Below are 24,746 nucleotides of genomic sequence, written 5' to 3'. Positions count from 1 at the left end.
AGACATTTTGAAAGCTGTCACTTTGAAAGAGCGAGCTGCCAAGTTTCTAGCTACAGTATCTCAAAAAAAAAAAAAAAAAAAAAAAGGCAGCTTAGCAATGAGCTGTTTCATTTCGCCAGGAACTAGGTTTGGACAGGGGAAGCAAATTCATTTCCTGTTTGTGGCAAACGGAGCCTGGATGATGATAAGGCTTTTTCCATCTAAACTGTCTTGTTAAGCCAATAAACAAAGCAAGAATCAATATGCTAGATTAATCAATGCTTGCTAGAACACACTCCATGGCAAGGGACATTTCCTAGGCAAAATGGACAATGGAATGGACTATGGTATTTTTATGTCTATGTTCATATTTTGTGACAGTCATCTTCAGAGTCTTTGTTACTATCAGCTGTTATAAGAACCAAATACTTGGTTGACTTGTGTGTGTTTGACTCATGGGCAATGAAATAAATTCTGTTTAATTGGTGGTATTGGGGACCTCACCTCTATTCCCAATACTTTGGACAACCCATTAAGCTTCCTCATGTCTTTTCTATTTGACTACAGTCAAGAACATTATTCCTTTAAACTCTCAACCTCTCTGTGTAGCTTTTAATCTTCCACTTTTTAGGCAAGTTTTATTTTTTATGAAATGTCTTTATTTGTTTAAATCATTTCAAGACGGACTTTTTTTTTTCTTTTTTTTGAGACGGAGTCCCGCTCTGTCGCCAGGTTGGAGTGCAGTGGAGTGATCTCGGCTCACTGCAACCTCGGACTCACAGATTCAAGTGATACTCCTGCCTCAGCCTCCTGAGTAGCTGGGACTATAGTGCGCACCGCCACACCCAGCTAACTTTTGCATCTTTTTTCAGTAGAGACTGGGTTTCATCATATTGGCCAAGATGGTCTCCATCTCTTGACCTTGTGATCCGCCCACGTCAGCCCTCCAAAGTACTGGAATTATAGGCATGAGCCACCACGCCCAGTCCCCAAGACGGACTTTTAAGAGATGATACAGGAAAGTTTTACGTATCACTGCCTTAGTTTTTCCCACTTATAGTACTACCGTGATTTTATGTTTTTCCTGAGGCATTGACTTGTTAAAGTGATATTGCAACAGAGAATCAAAAGATCACCAAGAAAAAGTAACATTTTAAAAAACATCATGCTTAAAATTAAATGTCAAATATATACCAATATAGATGATATAATTTAAAACAATTGATATTATCAGCTGTTATAAGAACCAAATACTTGGTTGACCTGTGGATGGCTGAATCATGGGCAATGAAATAAATTTTGTTTTATACATATAACTTTACATATATGTAACTTTATATATATGTATATCTAAAGTTTGCTTATATATAATATATACAAATATATAATATAAAATATTGTTTGTAATATGTAAACATTATATATGTAAATAATACATAAAAATTATATATTATATATGTAAACAATATATTTTTAAAAACTAAACTCATGGGTTTATAGTTTTTGCATAGTGAAAACAAATATATATAAACAAATATATGTATTTGTTTGCTTATATCTATTATATATAAAAAATACATATTTAAAGATATAAATATATATAATATATAAACACAATATGTATTTGTAATATATTATTTGTTTATATCTATTATATAATATAAACATATGTAATATATTATATATAATATATAAACAATATATGTTTATATATTGTTTATATATTATATATAAAGAAATATATGTATTTGTGATATATATATTTGTTTTCACTATGAAAAAACTATAAACCTGTGAGTTGGGGTTTTATCTTTTTTTTTTTTTGACTTAAGTTTTCTATTCTCAAAGGCATTAATCAGCACCCTTTTCCTCAGCCTCTGTTACACAGTACAAGCAGGCTAGAAAGACAGTATTTTATTCCAATGGGAAATGAAACTGCTGATCTAGTGGTCTTATGTTACAGATTCCGACATCATACCTTTGACTATATAAACATGTCCTGAAGGTAGCATATTTTGAGAATAAAGTGGTAAATGACATTTAAAGGACACCGATGATTAATCCTACAGTAAATGAGATAATTTATTTTGAAATGATCAACTCTAAGCTCCAAATTTTCAGGTAAAAGGTGTTCAGATGAAAGGAGGCACATCTGCTGTGGCATTTTTGCCCATTGCCCCAGGCACTATAGCAAGATAATTAAGACATGGTCCAGTCTTCAAGGGGATTACAATCCCATGGCTAAAAAATCACCTATATAAAGATAATACAAAGAAATTAATTACAATACTAAAAAAAAAAAAAAAAGAGGTTTCCTGAGAATCAAGAGAAGAAAAGCTTTCTATTTACCTGTGGAAATTCAAAGCAAGCCTGTCTGCTCAGAAGACAAGGAGGGCAAAAGGGCATGGTTCCCTGGGAAGGTTGGAAGGCCACTGCTAAAAAGCTTCCCAGGGACCTTCTTGACCTTGCGACTTCCATGGCTCAGATTCCAGCCTCCCACCATGCCTTCTCAGATGCCTGACTTCTTAATGACTGGTCCTAAGGGCCCATCCAAATGCTCAGTGCTATTATGATTATTGTTGCCACCAATTTCTGAGCATTTACCATGTACCAGGGCCTATGATAGAGCACTCTGTGCATTTTCTCATTTAATCCTCACACCAACTTCATTTTGCAGATGAGAAAACTGAGGCACAGGACATTATATAACTTGCCAAGGTCACAAAGACAGTAAGTGAGAGTTGGGATTTGGGTTCAGGCTGCCTGGCTCCACAGTTTATGCTGTTACTATGCTCTTCTACTTCTCTTAAGGATAATAATAATAATAATAACAAACATTTATTAAGAATGTACTAGGTGTCAGCCACTCTGTAAGATAGGTACTTCATTACCATATTAAAGATAAGAAAACTGAGGCTCAGAGAGATTAAATAACTTTTCCGAGGCTGCACAATTAGTAAGTAGTGAAACATTTCCAAAAACATATTCTGAAAAATGCAGATCTCCAAAGAAAAAAGTTTCCATAGTCATTTAAGTTTGGAAACCATTGCCCCTCTAGGATATCTGTGGTGTACATCAGCATATTAAAATCTCACATGAATGCTTCAGTAAAGAATCCTGATCAGCTTTGGTTAGGCCAGCATTTTCCACACTGTTAACCATGGAGCTCTAATTCTTCCAATACCTGTCAATATTCCATAAGACTAGCACTAACCAGTCTCACTAGACATGAACCAAGTACACTAGGCTAGGATGTAAAGCTGGAAAGCCAGGTTTTCATGTGCAATGAGAACTAGGATGGATAAGACGTTATCAATGATACCAAAGAAATGCTTGAAGATTTCTCCCTCTCCAACTTTACTTTGCCTTGTAGGTATAGCTGCTTGGGAAGCCAAGGCAGGACTCATTTCAGGGGCACATTATCATGCCAGGAGGGAAGGTACGAATAGAGAAGGCAAATCCAGGAGTACCAGAGGAGCAGTGCCTTGAACTTCTACATGCAGGCTAAAATCAAATGGCCCCTCACCCAGAACACGGCAACAGCTTCTTAACTGGGTTCACCTTCCAGCATTGCCCCTTCCAACCCCTTTTCTACTCTGCCACCAGAAGCAGTTTAAAAATATATATATATAAATCTAATCATGTCAGTTTGCTGTTTCAGATTCTTCTTTGGATCCACCATGCAATTAAACTCCTTCACATGATCTCCAAGGCTCGCGTGACGAGCAGGCTTCTCCTTACTCTTCCACCATGGCTCCCACTAGTACATTTCAGCCAACCATCATCTTTCAGTTTCTTAAGCAACTACGCACTCTCTTGCCTCAGTCTTCAGGTATCCTTCTTTCAACGCCTGAAGCATTCCTCTCCATCTCCCTTGCCACATGGACAACTGACCCCTCTTTTGACCACTGCTTATGTCTCACTTTCTTTAGAGAACTTCCTTATTTTCCACCCCGTAAATGTGGGTTAGGAGCTCCTCCCTGATACTCCCCTCAGTACTCTTTACTTCCTTTGTCAGAGATGTCTGACACTGTGTCATAATTATCTGTCCACCTTTTAGCATCTACTGCTGTGCGTTTACTTAGCTAGTAGTTATTAGACAGTTACCTAATCAACATTTATACCCATGTCTTGAGTGGCAACATAAAATAGCACACTTATAACATTCCCATAGGACAAGAAGCTAGGGAGAATATTAAATGTATTAAATGCATACTTAAGGGTTAAAATTATCTTAAGAGCATGGGACAGTGAACCAAACTCAATAAGAAGAAATTTAACACATGCAAAGTCTTAGCATCGAACTAAACAGAAGAAAACAATTGCACAAATAAATATAGCCAAATAGCAACATGAGTGGGTGACTTGAAGGGGCCTCAACTGAATTTTGATCCACTGTTGCTAGAAATAACATTAGAATGTGTTTTAAGGGAGGCTGAGGCAGGTAGATTACCTGAGGTCAGGAGTTCGAGACCAGCCTGACCAATATGGTGAAACCCCATCTCTACTAGAAAAAAAAAAAAAAATTAGCCAGGCGTGGTGGTGTGAGCCTGCAGTCTCAGCAACTTGAGAGGCTGAAACATGAGAATTGCTTGAACCCAGGGAGCAGAAATTGCAGTAAGCCGAAACGGCACCACTGAACTCTAGCCTGAGCAACAGAGCAGGACTCTGTCTCAAAAAAAAAAAAAAAAGAATGTGTTTTACGAGTTTTGCTTTATCAGATGCATAATATAAATCAATAGTGAGTTAAGAGTATCCAAGACACTAATAATATCTTGAGCTGAAATAATAGAAATACACTATTTATTTTAAAAGATATAATGGTCTCATTTTTTTTTTTTTTTTTTACAGAAAAACCACAACTAGAGTAATGTACTTAATTCCAGAAAACACTTCAAAAGAGAAATTGACAAAATGGAAACTATTCCCAAACAGAGTGTTGGATAAAAGTTCTAGAAATAACTTCTTAAAAACAGTTAAATAGTCTGAGTGCGATGGCTCATGCTTGTAATCCCAACACTTTGGGAGGCCGAGTGGGCAGATCATCTGAGGTCAGGAGTTCAAGACCAGCCTGGCCAACATGGTGAAACCCCGTCTCTACCAAATTAAAAAAAAATACAAAAATTAGTGGGGCATGGTGGCGAGTGCCTGCAGTCGCAGCTACTCAGGAGGATGAGGCAGGGAGAACTGCTTGAACCCAGGAGGTGGAGGTTGCAGTGAGCTGAGATCGTGCCACTGCACTGCAGTCTGGGCAATGGAGCAAGACTCTGTCTCAAACAAACAAACAAACAGTTAAATAAATGAAGAATGTTTTACTCAGGAAAAAAACCCTATGAGCAGTCTTTAAATACCTAGAGAGTACCAGATAAAATGAATAAGAGGACTTATTCTATATTTATCCAGAAGTCAGAACGAGGACCCGTGGTTAGAAAAATTACAAGGAAGCAGATGTCAGTTTATCTTGAGAAGTTTTCAAATAATTAGAGTTGTTTAAAAATGGACTGTTTGCCCTATGAAATAATGAGTTCTTTGTTCAAATGGAAGCTAGAAGCCCAAGTAGTAGGGCTCTCATGAAAATGTTTCATACAGGATATAGTAGTTTTACCAGATGGCTGAGAAAATGCTATTGCTGCTCTGTGAGATTCCGTAAGGATGTAATATCAGTATATTCCTTCCATTGGTACTGGCAAGTGGAGAACTGATGAAACCCATTTCTAAGGACTTTGTTTTTTAGCTATTTTAAAAAATATATTTTTAAAGATGCTGTGCTAAGAAACAGGACCAGAGGAGTTGACTGCTAGGCTCCTTTTCAACAGGGACATTTGTGCTTCTCCAGCTCATTCTTGGGCTGGTTTATCACTGGGGATTGTGGCCTTAATAAGACCAGAGAACTCAGGAGAATAACAGCTTGGAATAGAGAGGTCTAGAGAATTAAACATCTTTAGCTCACAGCATAATGGAAAGAAAGTGCCCTTCAGGGGAATGTGTACTACAACAGGGTTCTGAGATGAGGTAAAAATAAAACTGCATCCTGCACTTTCTACTTGCTGTAATGCTGCAGTCAGAGTAACCCATGGAGCACCATGCCCTGTGAAATGGCTGTCACAGTGTAGGGGCAGTGAGCCACAGTAAGCCTAGGACCCACTATGTGCCAGGTACAGGGCCAGACCCATTGCATCGTTATCTCATTGAGCCTTCATAGACGTTCTAGGGTATTAGTATCTTCATTTTAAAAGAAGAAAAATCAGATTCTGAAAGGTAAAGTACCTCCACAAAGGAATTTTGAGACCTGAGATTCAAACTCAGGATTGCCTGAACTTTGAATTGCTCAGTAGTGTTTCAGGGCTTCCTGGACTTTAGGACCGAAGAGGATCTTTTTTTTTTTTTTTTTTTTTTTTTTTTTGAGACGGAGTCTTGCTCTGCCGCCCAGGCTGGAGTGCAGTGGCCGGATCTCAGCTCACTGCAAGCTCCGCCTCCCGGATTCACGCCATTCTCCTGTCTCAGCCTCCCGAGTAGCTGGGACTACAGGCGCCCGCCTCGTCGCCCGGCTAGTTTTTTGTATTTTTTAGTAGAGACGGGGTTTCACCGTATTAGCCAGGATGGTCTCGATCTCCTGACCTCGTGATCCGCCCGTCTCGGCCTCCCAAAGTGCTGGGATTACAGGCTTGAGCCACCGCGCCCGGCCCGAAGAGGATCTTAAAGAGCCCAACTTCTTGGTTTTGACTATGGAACACAATGGGGTCCAAAGGGACCAGGCATCCTGCACAGGATTTACGTGTGAAGGTAAAGGAAGCCATTCGAGTATTTCAGGAGATGCCCCAGTATGGGGACAAGTTCAGCAGCTGTGTTTTCTGTGCACACAGTGCTTATAGCCATGAGGGCAAATCATGCATCAGGCAGGGGCAGGGAGGGGGAGGGCAAGAGGCCAGGGCACCCCTGCTGACCCTTCTGCCTTCCCACCCCACCTTCTCCCCAGTAACCCTTTACAAGGCCAAATGCACCTGCAGAAACCAGTCTCTAGACTAGATCTTGTACAGTACAGTGAGGACAGGGAGTTAGGATGACTCCCTCTTTCATCCATGATCCTTCACAGAGGGGAAGGGGAAAAGGGCAGGAGGAGAGCTGACTTTCACGTGTAATACCCTTTGCTAAATGCCTGCATACGTGCCATCTCATGCCGTCTCCTGTCACAGTCCTGTAAGATGTGGAACATGTTGGGCTATGAAATTAATATTAGTGTCTCCATTCTATGATGAAGAAATGAATTTAAGTCACACATACAAAGTTAGACAACTAAGAAACATATGATTGGCATTTACACTCCTGATGCCACAAATCAAAAGAAAAACCTGTGAATGTCGGCATCAGACAGTCCAGGTTTTGACTTTTGAACTGGCCCGTTAGTAGCTAAGGAAAGCTGAGGATAGTTTCTGTGTAACTGAAAACAATCACATTTATCTCATGGAAATGTTAGTGTCCTTCTCCAGACCTGCTCCCTCTCTTTCCTGCATTTGAGGGCTGAGATCTACTTTTAGAATTACAGCGGGAGGGGGCATTTGACCCTTCTTGAGGTAAAAGGAGAATTTTGGATTAATGGTTAACTTTGTCCTTCGAATGTCCCCTTGAGGCTTTGTCAGATTTGATTCCTTCCTTTGGAAAGATAAGAAAATTGAAGTGGCTGTTCCCTGCTTCTGCCTGGTTAGTCACAGAGTGAGGCAGTGACATGATGGGAAGCTCCTAACATAACGAAAACCAGCGTGAGACTGAGAACCTGAAGACTTCAACTCTGGCCCTAGCTTCTCTGTATTTGGATCTCCCAGACAGGCATCCATCTATCCCACAGTGAGTGCCTTGTGGACTGAAATGAGATCAAAGGTGGAGACAGCTTTTAAAAGCTCACTTCAAAAACAAGAATGTCACAAGAGGCTGCCTCTTGAGACAGTGTTCCCCCTACCCCCGCTCCTACAGAGTTTCATTCAGCAGACCTTGCTACCTGCCTTCTTCAGGAAAAAAATCTTGTTTCTGAGTTTGTGTTTAAATGAAAGTTAGTTGATTGTTTTCTTCAATTTTTTTTCTTGTTCATAGAGTTTCTTAACGTCACGAGCGTTCACCTATTCAAGGAGAGATGGGACACGAACAAGGTGGACCACCACACTGACAAGTACGAAAACAACAAGCTGATTGTCCGCAGAGGGCAGTCTTTCTACATTCAGATTGACTTCAATCGTCCATATGACCCCAGACGGGATCTCTTCAGGGTGGAATACGTCATTGGTGAGTGCCACATGCAAGCCCCAGTCTTGACACCATGGGTTGCATTGTAGAGGGAGGTAGGTACAGGCACAGTTGTGTGATTTCCTAGTGTCATATGTCAACAGTGGCGGGAGCTGGAATGACATCCAGCCCCTGAATCATCCTGCGCTCTAAGACTGGTCTGTATAGTGCCAAAGATTAATAACGTGGGCCCACCCAAAGGGAAAATCTCATATAAATAAAAGTAAGTAAAACTGGTATAAAGTGTCGCTTAACTAAATTATTCTTCCTTAAACAAATGGTTTTGGCGTCCTATGGTTGTAACTTTTATCTCCATGATTTAATTGGTCTCATGTGCTGAAAATGTTTGTAAATCTTAGCATACAATCCATGTGTGCATTCCCAAAGTTGGTTCTGCTCTGATCTAGTCCCATGGGATGGCCCATGAAAAGTGGATAGTCCAATAAAGTTCACTAAACACTCTGTACTTTAATCACCTTTTTTTTTTTTTTTTGACACAGAGTCTTGCTCTGTTACCCAGGCTGGAACAGTGGTCCGATCTCAGCTCACTGCAACCTCCACCCCTGGGTTCAAGTGATTCCGGTGCCTCAGCCTCCAGAGTAGCTGGAACCACAGGTGCACGCCACCACGCCCAGCTAATTTTATGTATTTTTGGTAGAGGCGGAGTTTCACTATGTTGTCCAGGCTGGTCTCCCAATCCTGACCTCAAGTTATCCTCCCACCTCAGCCTCTCAAAGTGCTGGAATTGCAGGCATGAGACACCACGTCCAGCCTTTAATCTCCTCTTGAAAATTAACAATGCACATTAGCTTCAAAGGTTTGGGGAAGGACCTTTTAACTTTGGTCTGGTGCTTCTTAAATTAATTTGATCATGGAACCCTTTTCTTAAGTTATAGCTATTAACATTTGACGCATTTTGGTAAACATTTCTACAGGAATTTATAAGATTATCAAGGAAATACACGCACAGAGAAGCAAGGGTGGCACAACATAGGAAATCTGCCATATAATCCTATGCACAAATTAAAGGAAAAAATTAGGCAATTGAATCAGTAGTCACTGAAAAGTACATGATAAAATTCAGCATCCAGTTTAAGAAAAAGAGTTTAAGGGGAAAAATTTAGGGAAAAAAAACCAAACACCTCAATGATAATAAAGATTGTTTACATCAAAACAACTTTTGATATCCTAAGGGGAAAAAAGTTAACAAATTTCATTATAATCAGAAATTAGAAAGAAATGCCTGTTATCACCATTCCCTTTTTAAAAAGAATTGCTGTAAAAGTTTTAGTAAATGAACAATGTAAGAGATATATCTGCTATAAATGCTGGAAACTAAGAAGAAAAACTATATATTTGCTAATACTATGATTGTGTATATAGAAAACCCAACAGAATGAAGGGAAAAAAGCACTGTATTAATAAAACTTTGTAAGTTGGCTAGATAGAAGATAAATATATAAAAGTCAGTAACTTTTATTTTCTCCAGCACTAAGCACCAGAAATAGACATAAAAAAAATTTCACATGACTAAAACTATAAAATATAGGACTAAAAACCTGAACACACAATCTATATAAACCAGCTATTAAATCTTAATAAAAACATGAGATACCAATGAAGAGTCAAACATGTTCTTGAGTGGGAAGTCTTTCTTACACATTTTTAGTCTCCCAAGGTGTTGGTCAAAGAAGACAAAATTTCAGTTAGATAGAAGGAATGAGTTTTAGTGATCTATTCTACAGCATGGTGACTGTGGACTATAACTATATTATTATATTAACTATAACTATATATATAATATATAATGTATATTTATATATTATATACATATATACTATATATACATTATATTAACTATAACTATATTATTATAGTTAATAATGTATATTTCCAAATTACTAAAAGTAGATTTTAAATATTCTCACCACAAAGAAATGTCATGTGAAGGAATCAATATGTTAATTAGCTTGAATTAATCAATCCACAATGTATATTTTGATCAAAACATCACATCCCAAAACCCCATAAACATATACAATTATGATTGTCAATTTTTAAAAGCCTCCCAAAATTAATGTGTAAATTTAATGCATTCCCAATTAGAATCCCAATGGAGTTTTGAGTTGTTTTTGGCTTTGGTTTTGTTTTTTTGGACTTGTATAAAATAATCTTGAAGTTCATTTGAAATAATAATTACCTGGTGATAACCAAGGAAATCATACAAACAAACAATAAGAGTATTTTATATTGGAAGCAGCTATCAGAACATACTATGAAAAATATTTAGTAGGACACAATAGAGAATCCAGAAATGGATTTCAGTATATGACTTAATATGATTGTTGGTTTCATGAAGAAAAGCATATGAGATTTTGTTTGTTTGCTTGTTTGTTTTTAAATAAATGATGCTGGAATAACTGGCTCTCCAACTGGAAGAAAATTTTAAAATTGACCCTCATCTTTTATCCCACATACAGTAATAAATTTCAGTTGGAATGAGTATTAACGTAAAAAAAAAAAGACAGTTTTTTGAGGAAATTTAACAGACCTAACTAAAGACTGGAAACTCTGACACAGTAGAAGAAAACAAAAACCACATACAGTTATGTGCCACGTAGCAACATCTCAGTCAATGGCAGATCATGCATAGGTGATCTTATGAGATTATAATGGAGCTGAAAAAGTCCTATCACCTCGTGATAGTTATAATATAATAGCGTGATTACTTATTTTTTTTAAAGGTAGTGTAGCCTAAGTTTGTAGTGTTTATAAAGTCTACAGTAGCATGCAGTAATGACCTACCTTCACGTTCACTCACCCCTCACCCAGGGCGACTTCCGGTCCTGCAGGCTCCATTCACAGTGAGTGTCCTATGCAGATGTACCATTTTTTACATTTTATACTGGATTTTTACTGTACTTTTCCTATGTTTTTATGTTTACATATAAATGTTTCTATGTTTACATATAAATGTTTCTATGTTTATATGTAAGTACTTAACCATTGTGTTACAATTGCCTGCGGTGCTGTATTCAGTACAGTAAAACACACTACAAGTTTGTAGCCTAACAACAATAGGCTCTGTCGTATAGCTTAGGTGTGTAAGTGGGCTGTACCATCTTTGTTTCTATGATGTTCACACATGACAAAATCGCCTGCCTAACAACATATTGTATCCCATGCGTGACAACAAATACGCGTTTGAAACTCTGAACCACAGTTCTGCTGCAATTATGAGGGAATTTTTATCTCCATCTCTCAAGTTAAGTATTTAGGGTGGGGAGAAGAGGAGAGGGAAGCTTCAGCTATGAACTGGACTTGTCTGAGGTTTGAGACATTCTCATAAGCCATTCAGAAAATAATTATGATAATGGAAGTCTTAGAAAAACGGGTAAGATGAATGTCTTAGATTGGGCTACTAGGAAACAAGCTCTGAGAAGAAGACTTGTGCACACAAAGTTTACTGGGGAGATCTCTCAAGATCAACATCTGCAAGGGAGTGAAGGAATCAGTGTTGGGCAGAGGGAGGAGTTGAACCGCAATGCAGACAGGGGCCCCATGGATCTCAAGGTGAGCTCTAGCTATGGGTTGGATCTTCAGAGTTGTCTCACCTTGAGCCAGGGGTATGGGCCTTTTATACCTTTTATACCTTGACTGGGGTTGTAGCCTTGGTGTAATTAGTTCTCCATGGCTGAGGGCAACCCCTGAAAGCAACTAAATGAATGAGAATTGTTAGTCACCAACACTCCCAACAATGGGAAGTGTCCAGGCAGCACACCACAGCATCCACTACAGTGAACATTTTAAGTCCTCTTTTCTTTTTTACATAAGAAATATTATTACTTTTGTTCCCTCAAAAAAAAGAGGGGGAAAGCATAGCCAATTTGACTTTGAGATAAAATCTTTACAATTTTTAAACAACATGTATTCTAAACCTTTCAGAGCCCGTGATGTGTACATTCAGGGTTAAGCTATATTCTAGTATGTGTGGGCCAGTATAGGCCACTTATATTTGAAGATTTTTCTATTATAGGCCACACACATTTGAAGATTTTCCATTGCCCAACCTGTTGTAGATACAAGCAAGGTAAATGACAAAATTCCACACTCTACTATTTAGTGTAGAAATTAAGCACACTTCCAAGGGCCTTGAAGGACCCACGGTAGAGGATTTATCTTGATCAGAGTCCTTTCCGCATCTCGTGTCATTCAGGAAGTTACATGATAGCCTCAGCTTCATTGCTTCCATATTCTAAGACTGGAAAAAAAAGAACATTGCTGGGGAAATAATTCTCTTAAAATTCAGTGCCTGTTTCAATAGGACTGCATAAAGCCAAGGAAATTAGATTTTAAGGGTAATTGCTATAATGAGAAGAGACGAGTATAGAATGTGAACTAGAAATGAAATTAAGTGCAAGGGTTTCTATATACAGGTGCACCTCAATTTCCAGAAACTCAGAATGTAAAAATGATGGTTTAAAAAACAGAAAAAGAATATAATTTCTATTCATTTTTAAATATCTGGCAACACTATTTCAAGAGAAGATCCATTTTAGCTAACATTTTACAATCAGCTAAATGTCTAAGCATTTGAGGTGTCATTTACTATTAACAGTGAACCAAACCTTAACATAAATAAAAAAAAAAAAAAACAGAAAAGAGAATAAATACTTTGTTAAAAATAAAGGGCACTTAAAGGAATCTCTACCAGTACATCTTTAAGAGTGTTTATGACAAGAGACTTACCAACAAAGATTAACTTACTTACTCACTATGTTTGTCAGGGTTCTCTTGAGGGACAGAACTAATAGGCTATATATATATGTATGTGTGTATATATATGTGTGTGTGTACATATATGTGTGTGTGTATATATGTGTGTGTATATATGTGTGTATGTGTGTGTATATAGTGTGTGTGTATATATGTGTGTGTACGTGTGTGTGTATATATGTGTGTGTGTATATATACTGTGTGTGTATATATGTGTGTGTACATATGTGTGTGTGTGTATATATGTATGTGTGTGTGTATACATATAAAGGGGACTTCATTTAAGTATTAACTTACAAGATCACCAGATCCCACAATAAGCTGTCGGCAAGCTGAGGAGCAACGAGAGCCAGTGCAGGTTCCAAAACTGAAAAACTTGGAGTCTGATGTTCAAGGGCAGGAAACGTCCAGCATGGGAGAAAAATGTAGGCTGGGAGGCTAGGCCCGTCTCTCCTTTTCAAGTTTTTCTGCCTGCTTTGTATTCACTGGAAGCTGATTAGTTTGTGCCCACAAGACAAAAGGTGGATCTGCCTTCCCCCGCCCACTGACTCAAATGTTAATCTCTTTGGGCAACACCTAGGATTAATACTTTGTATCCTTCCCTCCCATCAAGTTGACACTCAGTATTAACCATCACACTCACTATATACTTTAAAAAAAAATTATTTTAGGTTCAGGGGTACATGTGCAGGTTTGTTATATAAGTAAAAACAGAGCTGTTTCATAAAGCAAGTTATTATTATATTAAAAGTACTGAAAAAATAGCTTTGCACTTAATTGCTTCCAATTTGCATTCAGTTATTTGTTGCGGCTGCTTTCTCATTCCCTGTGCCTGTATAGATGAGCTGAGATGTGTTAGTCCACTGGAGTTTCCCCATGTTGCTGTTCTCGGAACCTAGGTCATGGGATTTATTTCTGTGATTCTGCCTTCTAACCAATTTCCTTTCCGCCCTCCCTCCCTTCCTTCTTTCCTTCTTCCTTCTTCCTTTTAAGGTATTTAAATAAATAGGGTCTCTTGGATGGTGTGCTGGACTCTGGGTAGAGAAGGTGAACAGGAGAGCTACTGCCTTACCTGGCCAGGTCTTGATGAGCTGTGCTGCAGCGATTCTTTGTGCTTTGATAACTGCGTTCATTAGTTGTTGGCAGAGCACAGCTATCTCTGCGAGTTAGATGGGAGGTGTAAATGAATCTGAGGAGGTGGGTGTGGCTGAAAAATGTCCTGGGAGCCTGCAGGGCCTTCTCTCTCTCTCTCACCTCTGAGCCTGCAGCCATGACAAATCATGAAAGGCAAGGAGGACAGTGCTAACCACAGGTTTTACTAACCTGTGGCTGAGGCTGTGAAAGCTTGGGAATAGCTTGTGGTGTCCATTTGCTGTTACTTTGACATGGGCCCCTGCTTTTCTGATACCCAGTTGAGGCAGAAATCCCAAGCTGTATTTCTCACCAGCTCTCCCCTCAAAATAGCAGAGATTTCACTCCCTGAGGAGCCCTCCCAAGTGACAACAGGGTCCGTGAGCAAGTTTCTTTCTCCCTGGGGTTCAGCCACGGGAACCTGGGGGTGTCCAGGTCAGCACTTTGGAGATTCTCCTGACCTTTCTCTCAATTCTGTGATGGCCCCCACAGATTCAGGCTTCACATTTCTGGTTACAGCAGAAAGATGAGGAGAAGGATGGCATTAGCAAGACCTACCCCACTTGTCAGGAAAACAAAAGCTTTCCCAGGCACTTCTGGCATCCATTTCTGTCTCGTTTGCTACCTTAGCTGTAAGAGAAGCTGTGAAAGTATTCCCTTTTGCCAGTCTCTTCAGAGGAGAGGGCCAGGGGAGAGCTGAAAGTGGGTGCTGGTGGACCCGCAGTCATGTGTGCTGGGCATCCCCCTAGCTGGGCCATCCTGTGAGTATAAAAGTGCAGTTCTAATGCCGGCAGCATTGAGGCGGGTTGTTCATCACCCACTCAAGCATTTCTAGGACTGGGTCAATTGCACGTGTTCTGCATCACAAAACCCATAAAACATGGAAATGTCATCAGCAACACTTTAATATCTTTATTTCACTTATTTCTTGAGTAGCGTTTATCGAAAGCCAGCTGGAGTGTTGGATGCTGATGTGTTTTCAGGGTGGGAGCAACTTGGATGCTTCTCATTTGAGATAGCTTGCTCTAGCCCACTTCAAGGAATCAGGGCAATTCAAGACTGGAGAGGAGATGATCAGAGCAGAGGAGGAGAGCCTGGGTTACGGCTGCAGTTGTAGACATGGACAGGAGTGATAGGGTTTGAGAAATATTTAGGAGGACTTGTGTTGGGTAATCTGTGAGGGGTGAAAGGGAGGAGGGTCAAGGTCAACTTCCAGGTGGCTGGCTTATGTGACTATGATGACAGATGCTAGCACTTCCAAATGAGATAAAGAATGCCTGGAATTCCAGAGGGAAAAAATCAAGTGTGGAAAATGATAATGGTGATAGTAGCTTCATTGATAACTCACTGGCATTGGTGCTGCCCAGAGGTGCTGTGTGCCTCCCATCTAATTGTTCAAGCAGCCCTCTGGGCATTGGACTATGGCCATCTCCATTTTTCCCATGAGATAAGGGTTGAAAAGATTAAGTAATTTACCCCAGGTCACACCTGGAAAGTGTGTTGGGACCTCAGTTCAGACCCAAGCAGCCTCTTCTACTTACAATGCTCACTACCTCCACCAAGGGAGCCTCCACCAAGGAGATGGCGGAGGTACGAATGTGATTCTGTTTGAATTGGTGAGTGTGAATTACTTGAGGGACTTTCAGGTAAGCCTGTCCAATAGATAATATGAGTCTGAAGCTTAGGGAGGAGGTTTGGGTTAGACAGGTGATAATTTGGATATCATACACACGTGGGCAAGCTCACTCAGAAAAAGGTAAATCAAGCCAGCAGTGGACTGAGGCTTAAGCCCTGGGGAAAACAACTTCTAAGGCATCCATTCAGAAACTAGAGCCCTTGGAGGAGACAAAGACCAAATGAGCAGATAAACAGAAGGAAAATAAGGGGAATGCAGTGTCACTAAATCCAGGAGAGTTGCGTGTTTTAAGAGGAAAGCATGACCAATGTTATTAAATATAACTAGGAGATACAGTGAGATAGGAATTTCCCACTGGAGTCAATAGTTAGTGGGACACTGGTTGAACTCGGGAAGATTCCAAATTTTAATGGTCTAAAAGTCAAGGAGATGTGAAGAAATTGATGTAGTCAATTTGGATGAATCTTTAAAGAAATTTGAAGGAGAGGAAAAGAAAATTTGGATAGTAGCTAGGGAGGAATGTGGGTGAGAGGAGGGGTGTTTTGATTTTCGTATTTGTTTCAGGATTGGGGGGACTGGAAGATGTAGCAGGCAGAGAGGAAAGAAGAATTCTGAAGATTCAGGAGGGACTGGAGGAGAATCCTGGAGGAGGTAGAAGCATAGGGGACAGGGACGTGGGTGAGGGGCGGAGTAGGAAGAAAAGTCCCTCATCTTCCAAGGTTGTCAAGAAAGAGGTGAGGGAGAGTATGACTGCCGTAGGTGGAGAAGACAGTCTCAAGTTATTTAAAGACGTAGGTGGTGAGCAGGTGCTGCAGGGTCTTGGCGGGCAGAGGAGTACCCTTCTATCTGAAACACATCATCCATATCCTTTAAGACTATGTCTTCCCATGGATTTTTGTTTCAGAAAGTCCAGGTAAAATCATCATGCTGATGTGTGATTTTCACGTACATAACATAGTTTCTCTATTGAGAAATGTCTTGCCCCAAATTATGCAGCTTGTAACGTACAGAGAACTATTTCTTAGCCTATACTCTTTCAACTATTTTATGCTGCATTTTGGTGAAAAGAGACAGCCTATTTCATCATTTTGAAGCAACATTTATATAGAATGTCATTTCAGACTTTTGCTCCTATGGGTTTCTGCATTGATGATCAACGTGTTTATTTTTAAGCATCTCTGTGAAGTGACTAATAATGGCATCTAAGAAAGTAGGACAGTGTTTCTCAGAGTGTGTTCTCTATGAACACCTGTCATGTGAGATGCTCCTCAGGGAGAAAAAAGTTCCATCGTCAAATACATTTGGATCATGCTGTGTTTTGCGTCTCTTCTCATAGAGGCCCAAGGCACATTCATATATAAAAGGCTGTGAGTAGACAAGCAGCCAAAAAATGAATCTTGTTTAGCCCAACAATTCCCAAAATTGTTCTACTATAAACACTATCCTAACACATTTTTATTTTTATAATACCATCTAATAAAGTGCAGAACTCATTCCAGGAAATGCTGGACTATAGATGCATATTACCTCTACTCCATAGAACACTGAGGCAGGTGGACAGCAGATCTTGAACATATTTGTAGTCTATGTGTTGTGATAACTTTATATCCTTTTTTTTCTTTTTGACACTTAAGATTTTGTGCAAACATTGAAATAACTATCAATTTGGCATTCATTTTTAGTAACTTTTCAAAAATAATTGTTAAGAGTATGTTCTTATATTTATTTCTCAGATATTTATTTGGCTTCTTTTAAGCATAAAGCCTATTTATTTTCTTTTTGAATGTGTTACTAAACTCTTATTGAATACTTTGTATGTGCAAAGCATCGTATTGGGATTAGAGTAGTAAGATACATTCATCCCTTGCCTCCGGAGTATTTGTTGTCCAGAGGGGACAGTCTGAGTAGGAAAGGCTGTGTTCAGTGCCAGCCTTTTGAACAAAATGCTTAGAAGCCACTTTGGAGGGAGTGACTGATGGCAAGGATAGTTGAAAGAATCCCTCAGAAAATGCTATTTGAGGTGGGTCTCAAAAAATGAATAGAAATTGACCCAGGGGAATGGAAAATGTATACATTCTAGAAAAAAAAATAGAAAAGTTCAGTGGAGCATGACATTTTGGAAGCACACTGATGTCTCTGTATGACTTGATAAGAAGTTTAGATGTAATTCTATAAACAGCCAGAAGCCTCTGTAGTAACATTTTAGGTAGAGTATTAATATCTGATTTTTTCCTACTTTTTAGATTACTATAGCAGAAGTGTGGAAGATAAATGGGAGGACCAAAATTTTGTCAGGGACATTAGTAAGAGACTCAAGGGGGAAAAAAAATCTCACTAAGTAATAGGATAAATGGATGCTGCATGAGTGTGCATGATTTTTCCCCTCCTTTTTTCCCCCAAAGGAACTTATCTTTACTTCTATAACTAGAGGTAGTAAAATGTGTGTGTGTGTGTGTGTGTGTGTTTGCATAGTAAAATGAGACTCACCTGTAGTGAAGTAACACTCTGTGGTCTGAGGACTAACAATATGCCCCAGTGGCTGGCCCTCTGCCGTCTGTAGGTCATGCCAGGGATGACAGCTCATGTGATAAAAGGGCTAAATGAAGCCCTTTTGGTGGAGAAGGAGGGGGCTTGGACTCAGGCAGTGCCCAGCAAGAACCTGATCTCCACTATGGATAGCAGTGACAGAATCACTTTACCCCACCCCCTAACACGTTACTGTTTCCTCACCTGAAAATAGGGACCATAATATTTATTTTAAACAGCCATTTATGGGTTAAAGGAGATCATGTATAGGAAACCACATTTTTATTCTCACAATAAACCAGGAGGCAGGGAAGGTAGAAATAAAACTTATTAAAAATATGGAAACCAATGTTCACAGGGATTAAGTGACACACCCCAGGTTGTGGGCAAAGGATCTGAGCAAATGTTTCTCAAAAGAAGACACCAAAATGGCCAATAGGCTTATGCAAAAATGCTCAACACCTCTAATCATCAGGGAAATGCAAATTAAAACCACAGTGAGGTGCCACCTCATACCTGTTAGAATGGTTACTACCAAAGAGAATGATAATAAGCCTTGGCAAGAATGCAGGGAATACAGAACCCTATACACTAATGGTGGGAATGTGAATTAATGCAACTATTTTGGAAAGTTGTGTGGTGGCTCCTCACAAAACTAGCAATAGAACTACCACGTGATTCAGCAATCCCACTTCTGGGTATGTATCTAAAGAAAATTGAAATCAGTATGCTGAAAAGATGTATGTAGTCTCATGTTCATTTCACTGTTACTCACAATAACCAAGATATGCAAGTAACCTAACCAATGGATAAAGAGAATGTGGTATATAGAAACAATGGAGTACTATACAGCCCTTCAAGAAGGAAAATTCTGTCTTCTCAACAAGCATAGAACTGGAGAGCACTATGCTAACTGAAATAAGCCAGGCACAGAAAGACGAATACTGTATGATCCCATTTATATGTGAAATCTGAAAAAGTCAATCTCACAGAAACAGAGTAGAAAGTTGGTTACCAGAGGCTGGGGCTTGGGGGCAAAGAATGAGGAAAGAGAAGATGTTGATCAATGGGTACAAAGTCTCAGTTAGACTGAAAGAAAAAGTTTTAGTGATCTACTGCACGGCTTGGTGACCACAGTTTAAAATAATATATTGTATATTTCAAAATTGCTAAAAGAATAGATTTTTAATGTCTTCACCACAGTTGCCTTTCTTTTTTCAATGTACAGAGAAAAGAAAGGTAACTATGTGAGGTAATAAGCACGTTAATTAGCTGATTGAATCTTTCTACAATGTATACATAGATCAAAACTTCACTTTATATCCCAATAAATTCCCCATAAGTGATTGTCTACATCTACACATGCACAAAGAAAATGCTTCCAAAAGCAAATAGGAGGGCACTGCTCTCATGTCTTTTGTTTCCTGATGGCAAAGACAACCATCACTGAACCTCCCAACAAAAATACCCAGTGTCCTTGTTACATCCATTCTGACAGCTTCATTAGTCAAATAGGGGCTGTGACAACCCACAGGCCAAGTTCTGCCTGGAATTATTTGCCCATAGTTCTAGTTGAAATGATAGAAACAGTTTAATCTCAAAGTAGGTGGGATAGCCATCCATATTTTGGTGTCAGAGACCTTACCATGTGCTTCCTCAGCCCTGCCCTGTCACCCACATCATGTCTGCAGAGCTGGAGTTTCTGAGTGAAGCTTATGGTCCTTAGGGTAACAGAGTTGCCCATGTCTTTGTCACATCAAGGGTGCCACACAGAGCACTTACGAAGGGCCATGGGTATTGGAATGAGAACACTCAGAACATTCACAAAGGCTTCCTCCCTGACTGCCTCCTCTGCTTTCTCCCTTCTCTTTCCTCTTCCCCTAATTTGCCTTCACCTTTGCTCCTATGTCTGTTTCTCTCTGTCTTCACACTTCTATGTTACGATGACCTCTTTCACTTACAAGAATTTATAAATGTGGCTCATTTGCACCCACATAATTGAAACTGTACTCTACCAGAAAGCACTGATCTGAACTCAGGGAGGATGGACTGTGGGTATTCCCTGGCTTTTCCACATAAATTCTAAGACATTTTTGTAGCGTATGAAGCAAGGGGTGAAAAAGGTGGGGAAAAAATATTTAATGAAAACAAATGTGCCCACTGTGATACCTTGCTCGTGAGTCTCCAATCTAAAAAGAGCATGCAAGTGGAATGAAAGCCCACAAAAGAAAGGATCCAGGTGGACTAAATATTCTTCATCTGTGCCCTCCAGTTACTTCAGAAGCATGCTGTAAGGATGGATGAGGGAATAACTGGAAGCTCTTTGAACTGCTTCGTGACAGTTGCTTCCTAATAAGATGACCCAATTACCAGCCTTATTTTCAATATTGCAACTATATAGGAAAGTTAAAGTCTTACGGTATTCCTTAAGGAAGGATAACCTTCATAAAATGCTACTATCACAGCAGCCAGAGCCAGACAACCATAAGACAGGCTATAAATAGCTATACCTCTCTCTTGCTACCCTCTTCACCCTCTCTTTCTTCTCAATATCTCAGCCTCTTTTCTGATCTTTTCTCTTCTTTCTTAGGATTTCTATTACTTTTCATCTCGGTCTGCCTGTTTCTGTCTTTCTCTTGCTCTCTCTCTGTCTCTCATGCATACATACACACTGTCCCGTGGATGCATATCTAGGTGTTAGTGGCAGCAAATGTATTGGAGTCCCGTGGCGCCAAAGTATGTTAGCAGCCGTGAATCCATATGGATCTACAGCAACCTCAATTCTTGCCTCCTTATAAGGCAGAAGGAGAGACTGGGGCAAGTTTTAAAGCAGGAGTGAAAGTTTATTCAAAAGCTTTAGAACAGGAATGAAAGGAAGGAAAGTACACTTGGAAAAGGGCCAACTGGGTAACTTGAAAGACAGTGCACAGTTTGACTTTGACTTAGGGCTTTTGTTTGTTTTTTGAGACAGAGTCTTGCTCTGTCACCCAGGTTGGAGAGAAGTGACGCAATCTCAGCTCACTGCAACCTCCACTTCCCAGGTTCAAGTGATTCTCCTGCCTCAGCCTCTAGTAGCTGGGATTACAGGCACTTGCCACAACATCCAGCTAATTTTTCTATTTTTAGTGGAGATGAGGTTTCACCATGTTGACCAGGCTGGTCTCAAACTCCTTACCTCAAATGATCCGCCTGAAAGTGCTGAGATGACAGGCATGAACCACTGCATCTGGCTGACTTCCCATTTTATCTGTTGGCATACTTCTGGGATCTTGCCTCCCTACTCCTGTGATTCTTCCCTTAAGTGGGCTGTCTGCACATGCAGTGGCCTGCTAGCGCTTAGAAGGGGAGCGTGCACAGTGCGTTTACTAGTGTTGTACTCTTGGTCACTTGAGGCATTTTTTCCTCACCAGTTGAGCGTCCCTAGAGGAAGAACACATACTGTTGAAATTCTACCATTTTAACTCTTAGCGCGCATGCGTGAGCCCACTCAGCCAACTGCTGAGGTCTTATTGGGAAGCTGCTGATCACCAGTTTTAGGTATTTCTGTTTATTGGGAGACTGCCCTTCCCTGGCACTGGCTGGGACCAATTATTGTTTTAGAGAGACAGTTTAACAATTGCCTGACCATCACCTGATGGTCGCCTGCCATTCCTGGTGTGTGTGTAATGGGGGAAGCCTTCTCCTCCCCTACTCATGCCTGACTAGGTACCTACTGTAGCACAGGTATTTACTCATTTGTCAGAGGAGTAATGGGAGTTACCCTTGGGAGGTGGGTCTGACAGTTTTTGTGTCTGTTCATGAGTATATCTTTAGCCTTCAGGAAGCTGGGGCTGGATGTTCTAAATGTGCTGCCCATCTCTGGCTAAAGCCTAGGTTAGCCACTGCGATGCTCCTTCTCTGCACTGTTGGAGGTTTTGCTTTGGCTTCTTCAACTTCCTTGTCTATTTCCTGTCCACATCTGTTTATAGATCTCTATAACATCTTGTCCCATGTCTGGTTCAATGAATTTCTGATGCAGAAACCTCTGCTGTGTCCAGCACTTTGTGACACCCCATAGGGGCTTTAAGAGGAATGAAAGACCCCATCTCTGTCTTTTTTCTTTCTGAGATGGAGTATCGCTCTGGTGCCCAGGCTGGAGTGCAATGGCGCGATCTCAGCTCACTGCAACCTCTGCCTCCCAGGTTCAAGTGATTCTCCTGCCTCAGCCTCCCGAGTAGCTGGGATTACAGGCAACCACCACCATGCTCAGCTAATTTTTTTTTTTTTTTTTGCATTTTTTTGTATTTTTAGTAGAAACGGGATTTTGCCATGTTGATCAGGCTGGTTTCAAACTCTTGAACATCTCTGTCTTTAAAGAGCTTACTGCAGTTGGAGTGAGAAGAATTCCACAAACAATGAACACAGTCATAGACTATATAATCAAGGGCTATACTGATACAGTTGCCTTCCAGAAATGTGTGACACGGCTGGCAGAAGGGACTCTGGGCAGTCAAGAGCGAGAGGATCAGTTAGAGTTGAAGGGTAAAATCTCAGAAAAGGGCAGGGAGGTCTTGAGATGACTCCTGAGGAATTGGGAGCATTCCAAGAGGGCTAGGAAGTATATACCCTCCAGGCAAGGAGGGTGACATTCTTGGTAGTCCAGGAGCTTATTGTTCTGCTGATGCACACAAGCTTCTAGTGAGAAGGGAATATTTCCCTGAATCAAGTTTCCGGCTGCATTTGGAGTTTGGGCACCACTCAGTTTGAAGGCTCTGGAGTTGTAAGGAGCTTGCAGTGGCAGGAAAGGCCCATCAGGCAGGCCCATGAGGAATGTGCTCCCCTTATGGAATCAGTCTGCTGTTATTGCTTGGTTAGTGCCCAGGGTGGACAGGGGCCTTTTGTATTAAAGCAATTAATTTTACAAAAAGAGGAAGAAAACCTTATGTTTCTGTGACTAAAATGACGGAAATGAAGTAGTGGAGACAGCTGCAGTGGCATTTTCCATCAAACAGCTTTTCTATTTGTGCAACATATTTCTAAGTGATAGAAAATGACACACTCTCTCCATTACTTCACTTCCATCATTTCCATCATTTCAACCTTTTCTAACTTTCGTATTTGTGAAACAAATTGCTTTAAACATGTCAAAGACATTTGAGTAGAGTGTTAGCCAAATTTTAAAAATAAAGATGATTCATAAAGACAGTTCTTGTGTTTATAGCCATCAAGACAAAATTTTAGGAAAAAAAAATCACAGTCCTAATTACTGAAGGCACAAACATAAGGTAAGCATCTTTGGAAGTTAGAAACAAATCTCTTTTTGCTCTCTCCCTCTTTTCCCTTAGATTTATATGGGATAGTAAACCTGGCTTTGTGGTGCTCAGTCATCCTTGCTTTAATGATTCACTAAGTAACCCCTTGCAAGTTGATTTCTCCAGCCTCTGGATTTATTTGCATTGTTATGCAATGTGTGGAACACCTCACTGCTGTTCTGCTCCTCACAAATTAGTTTTATCTTCTCTTATAGCTGATGCTTCTTGAGGGGAAAGGCCACTTTGCCTCTTTTGTTAGAGATAGGATGTTGCCGAGGGTAGGGCAACCAGGAGGCATCCCTTAGCATATAATTTTGAAGAATTGATATTGATGCTCCAAACAAAGTTGGTTCAAAAATGTGTCTCTTAAGAAACTTAAAAACCTACATCACTGATGGAAAAAAAAAAAAAAGGGAAGGATGTGAATATACAGGATAATTGTACAAAAATTGAGTACATATATTGTTGTTGTTTAAAAGTTTAAAAAATTTTTGAAACAAACTCCATTTTATAGAAAATTTACAAGACAAACCATACAAAGAACTATTTTTTCCCAGAACCATTATTAGAATTGTCTATCTGATGTCTCATCATCCCTGAATATTTTAGTGTGTCCTTCCTACGAGCAAAGACATCCTTCTGTGCAACCATCAAAATAAGGAAATTAACACTGATATTTTATGGTAATCTAATCTTTAGAACACATCTGAGTTTTTCTACTTGTTCGATAATGTCCCTTATAGCAAGGGAAGCTAGTCCAGGATAACATGTTATACTTAGATGTCATGTCTCATGTCTTTAGTTTTCTTTAATTTGCAACAGATTCATAATCTTGCTTTGACTTTCATGATTTGACACTTTTGAACATTACAAGGCAGTAATTTTTAGAATGCCCCTCCATTTGGGTTTGACTGACGTTTCCTCACTTGATGTTAAAATCAAGTCACGTATCTTTCACAGGAAGATTGCAGAAATGATGCCGTGTTATTCTCGGTGCCTCCTACCTGGTTGCACATAACTTTTACAGATCCCATTACTGATGATGTTAACTTAACCACTCGATTAAGGTGGTGGCAAAGGTTGAGTACCCAGGAAGTAGACTGTGAAATTAGCATGCAAGCCGTCCATGAGGG

At 39.9% G+C, this 24,746-nt stretch overlaps 1 protein-coding gene across 2 annotated transcripts in view; it reads left to right on the top strand.

The window, feature by feature from the left end:
- The window catches only part of F13A1 (coagulation factor XIII A chain), a 157,395-nt gene that overhangs the window by 7,345 nt on the left and 125,304 nt on the right, over positions 1-24,746 (top strand). For both annotated transcript variants that reach the window (XM_033216116.1, XM_033216117.1), the window contains exon 3: positions 8,065-8,253. In XM_033216116.1, the coding sequence (XP_033072007.1) occupies positions 8,065-8,253 (189 nt within the window). The remainder of the gene's footprint in view (positions 1-8,064; positions 8,254-24,746) is intronic.

This window comes from Trachypithecus francoisi, unplaced genomic scaffold (assembly GCF_009764315.1).
Source record: "Trachypithecus francoisi isolate TF-2019V2 unplaced genomic scaffold, Tfra_2.0 Lachesis_group10, whole genome shotgun sequence".
NCBI classification, from domain to species: domain Eukaryota; kingdom Metazoa; phylum Chordata; class Mammalia; order Primates; family Cercopithecidae; genus Trachypithecus; species Trachypithecus francoisi.
This window is presented reverse-complemented; position numbering and strand designations above follow the sequence as displayed.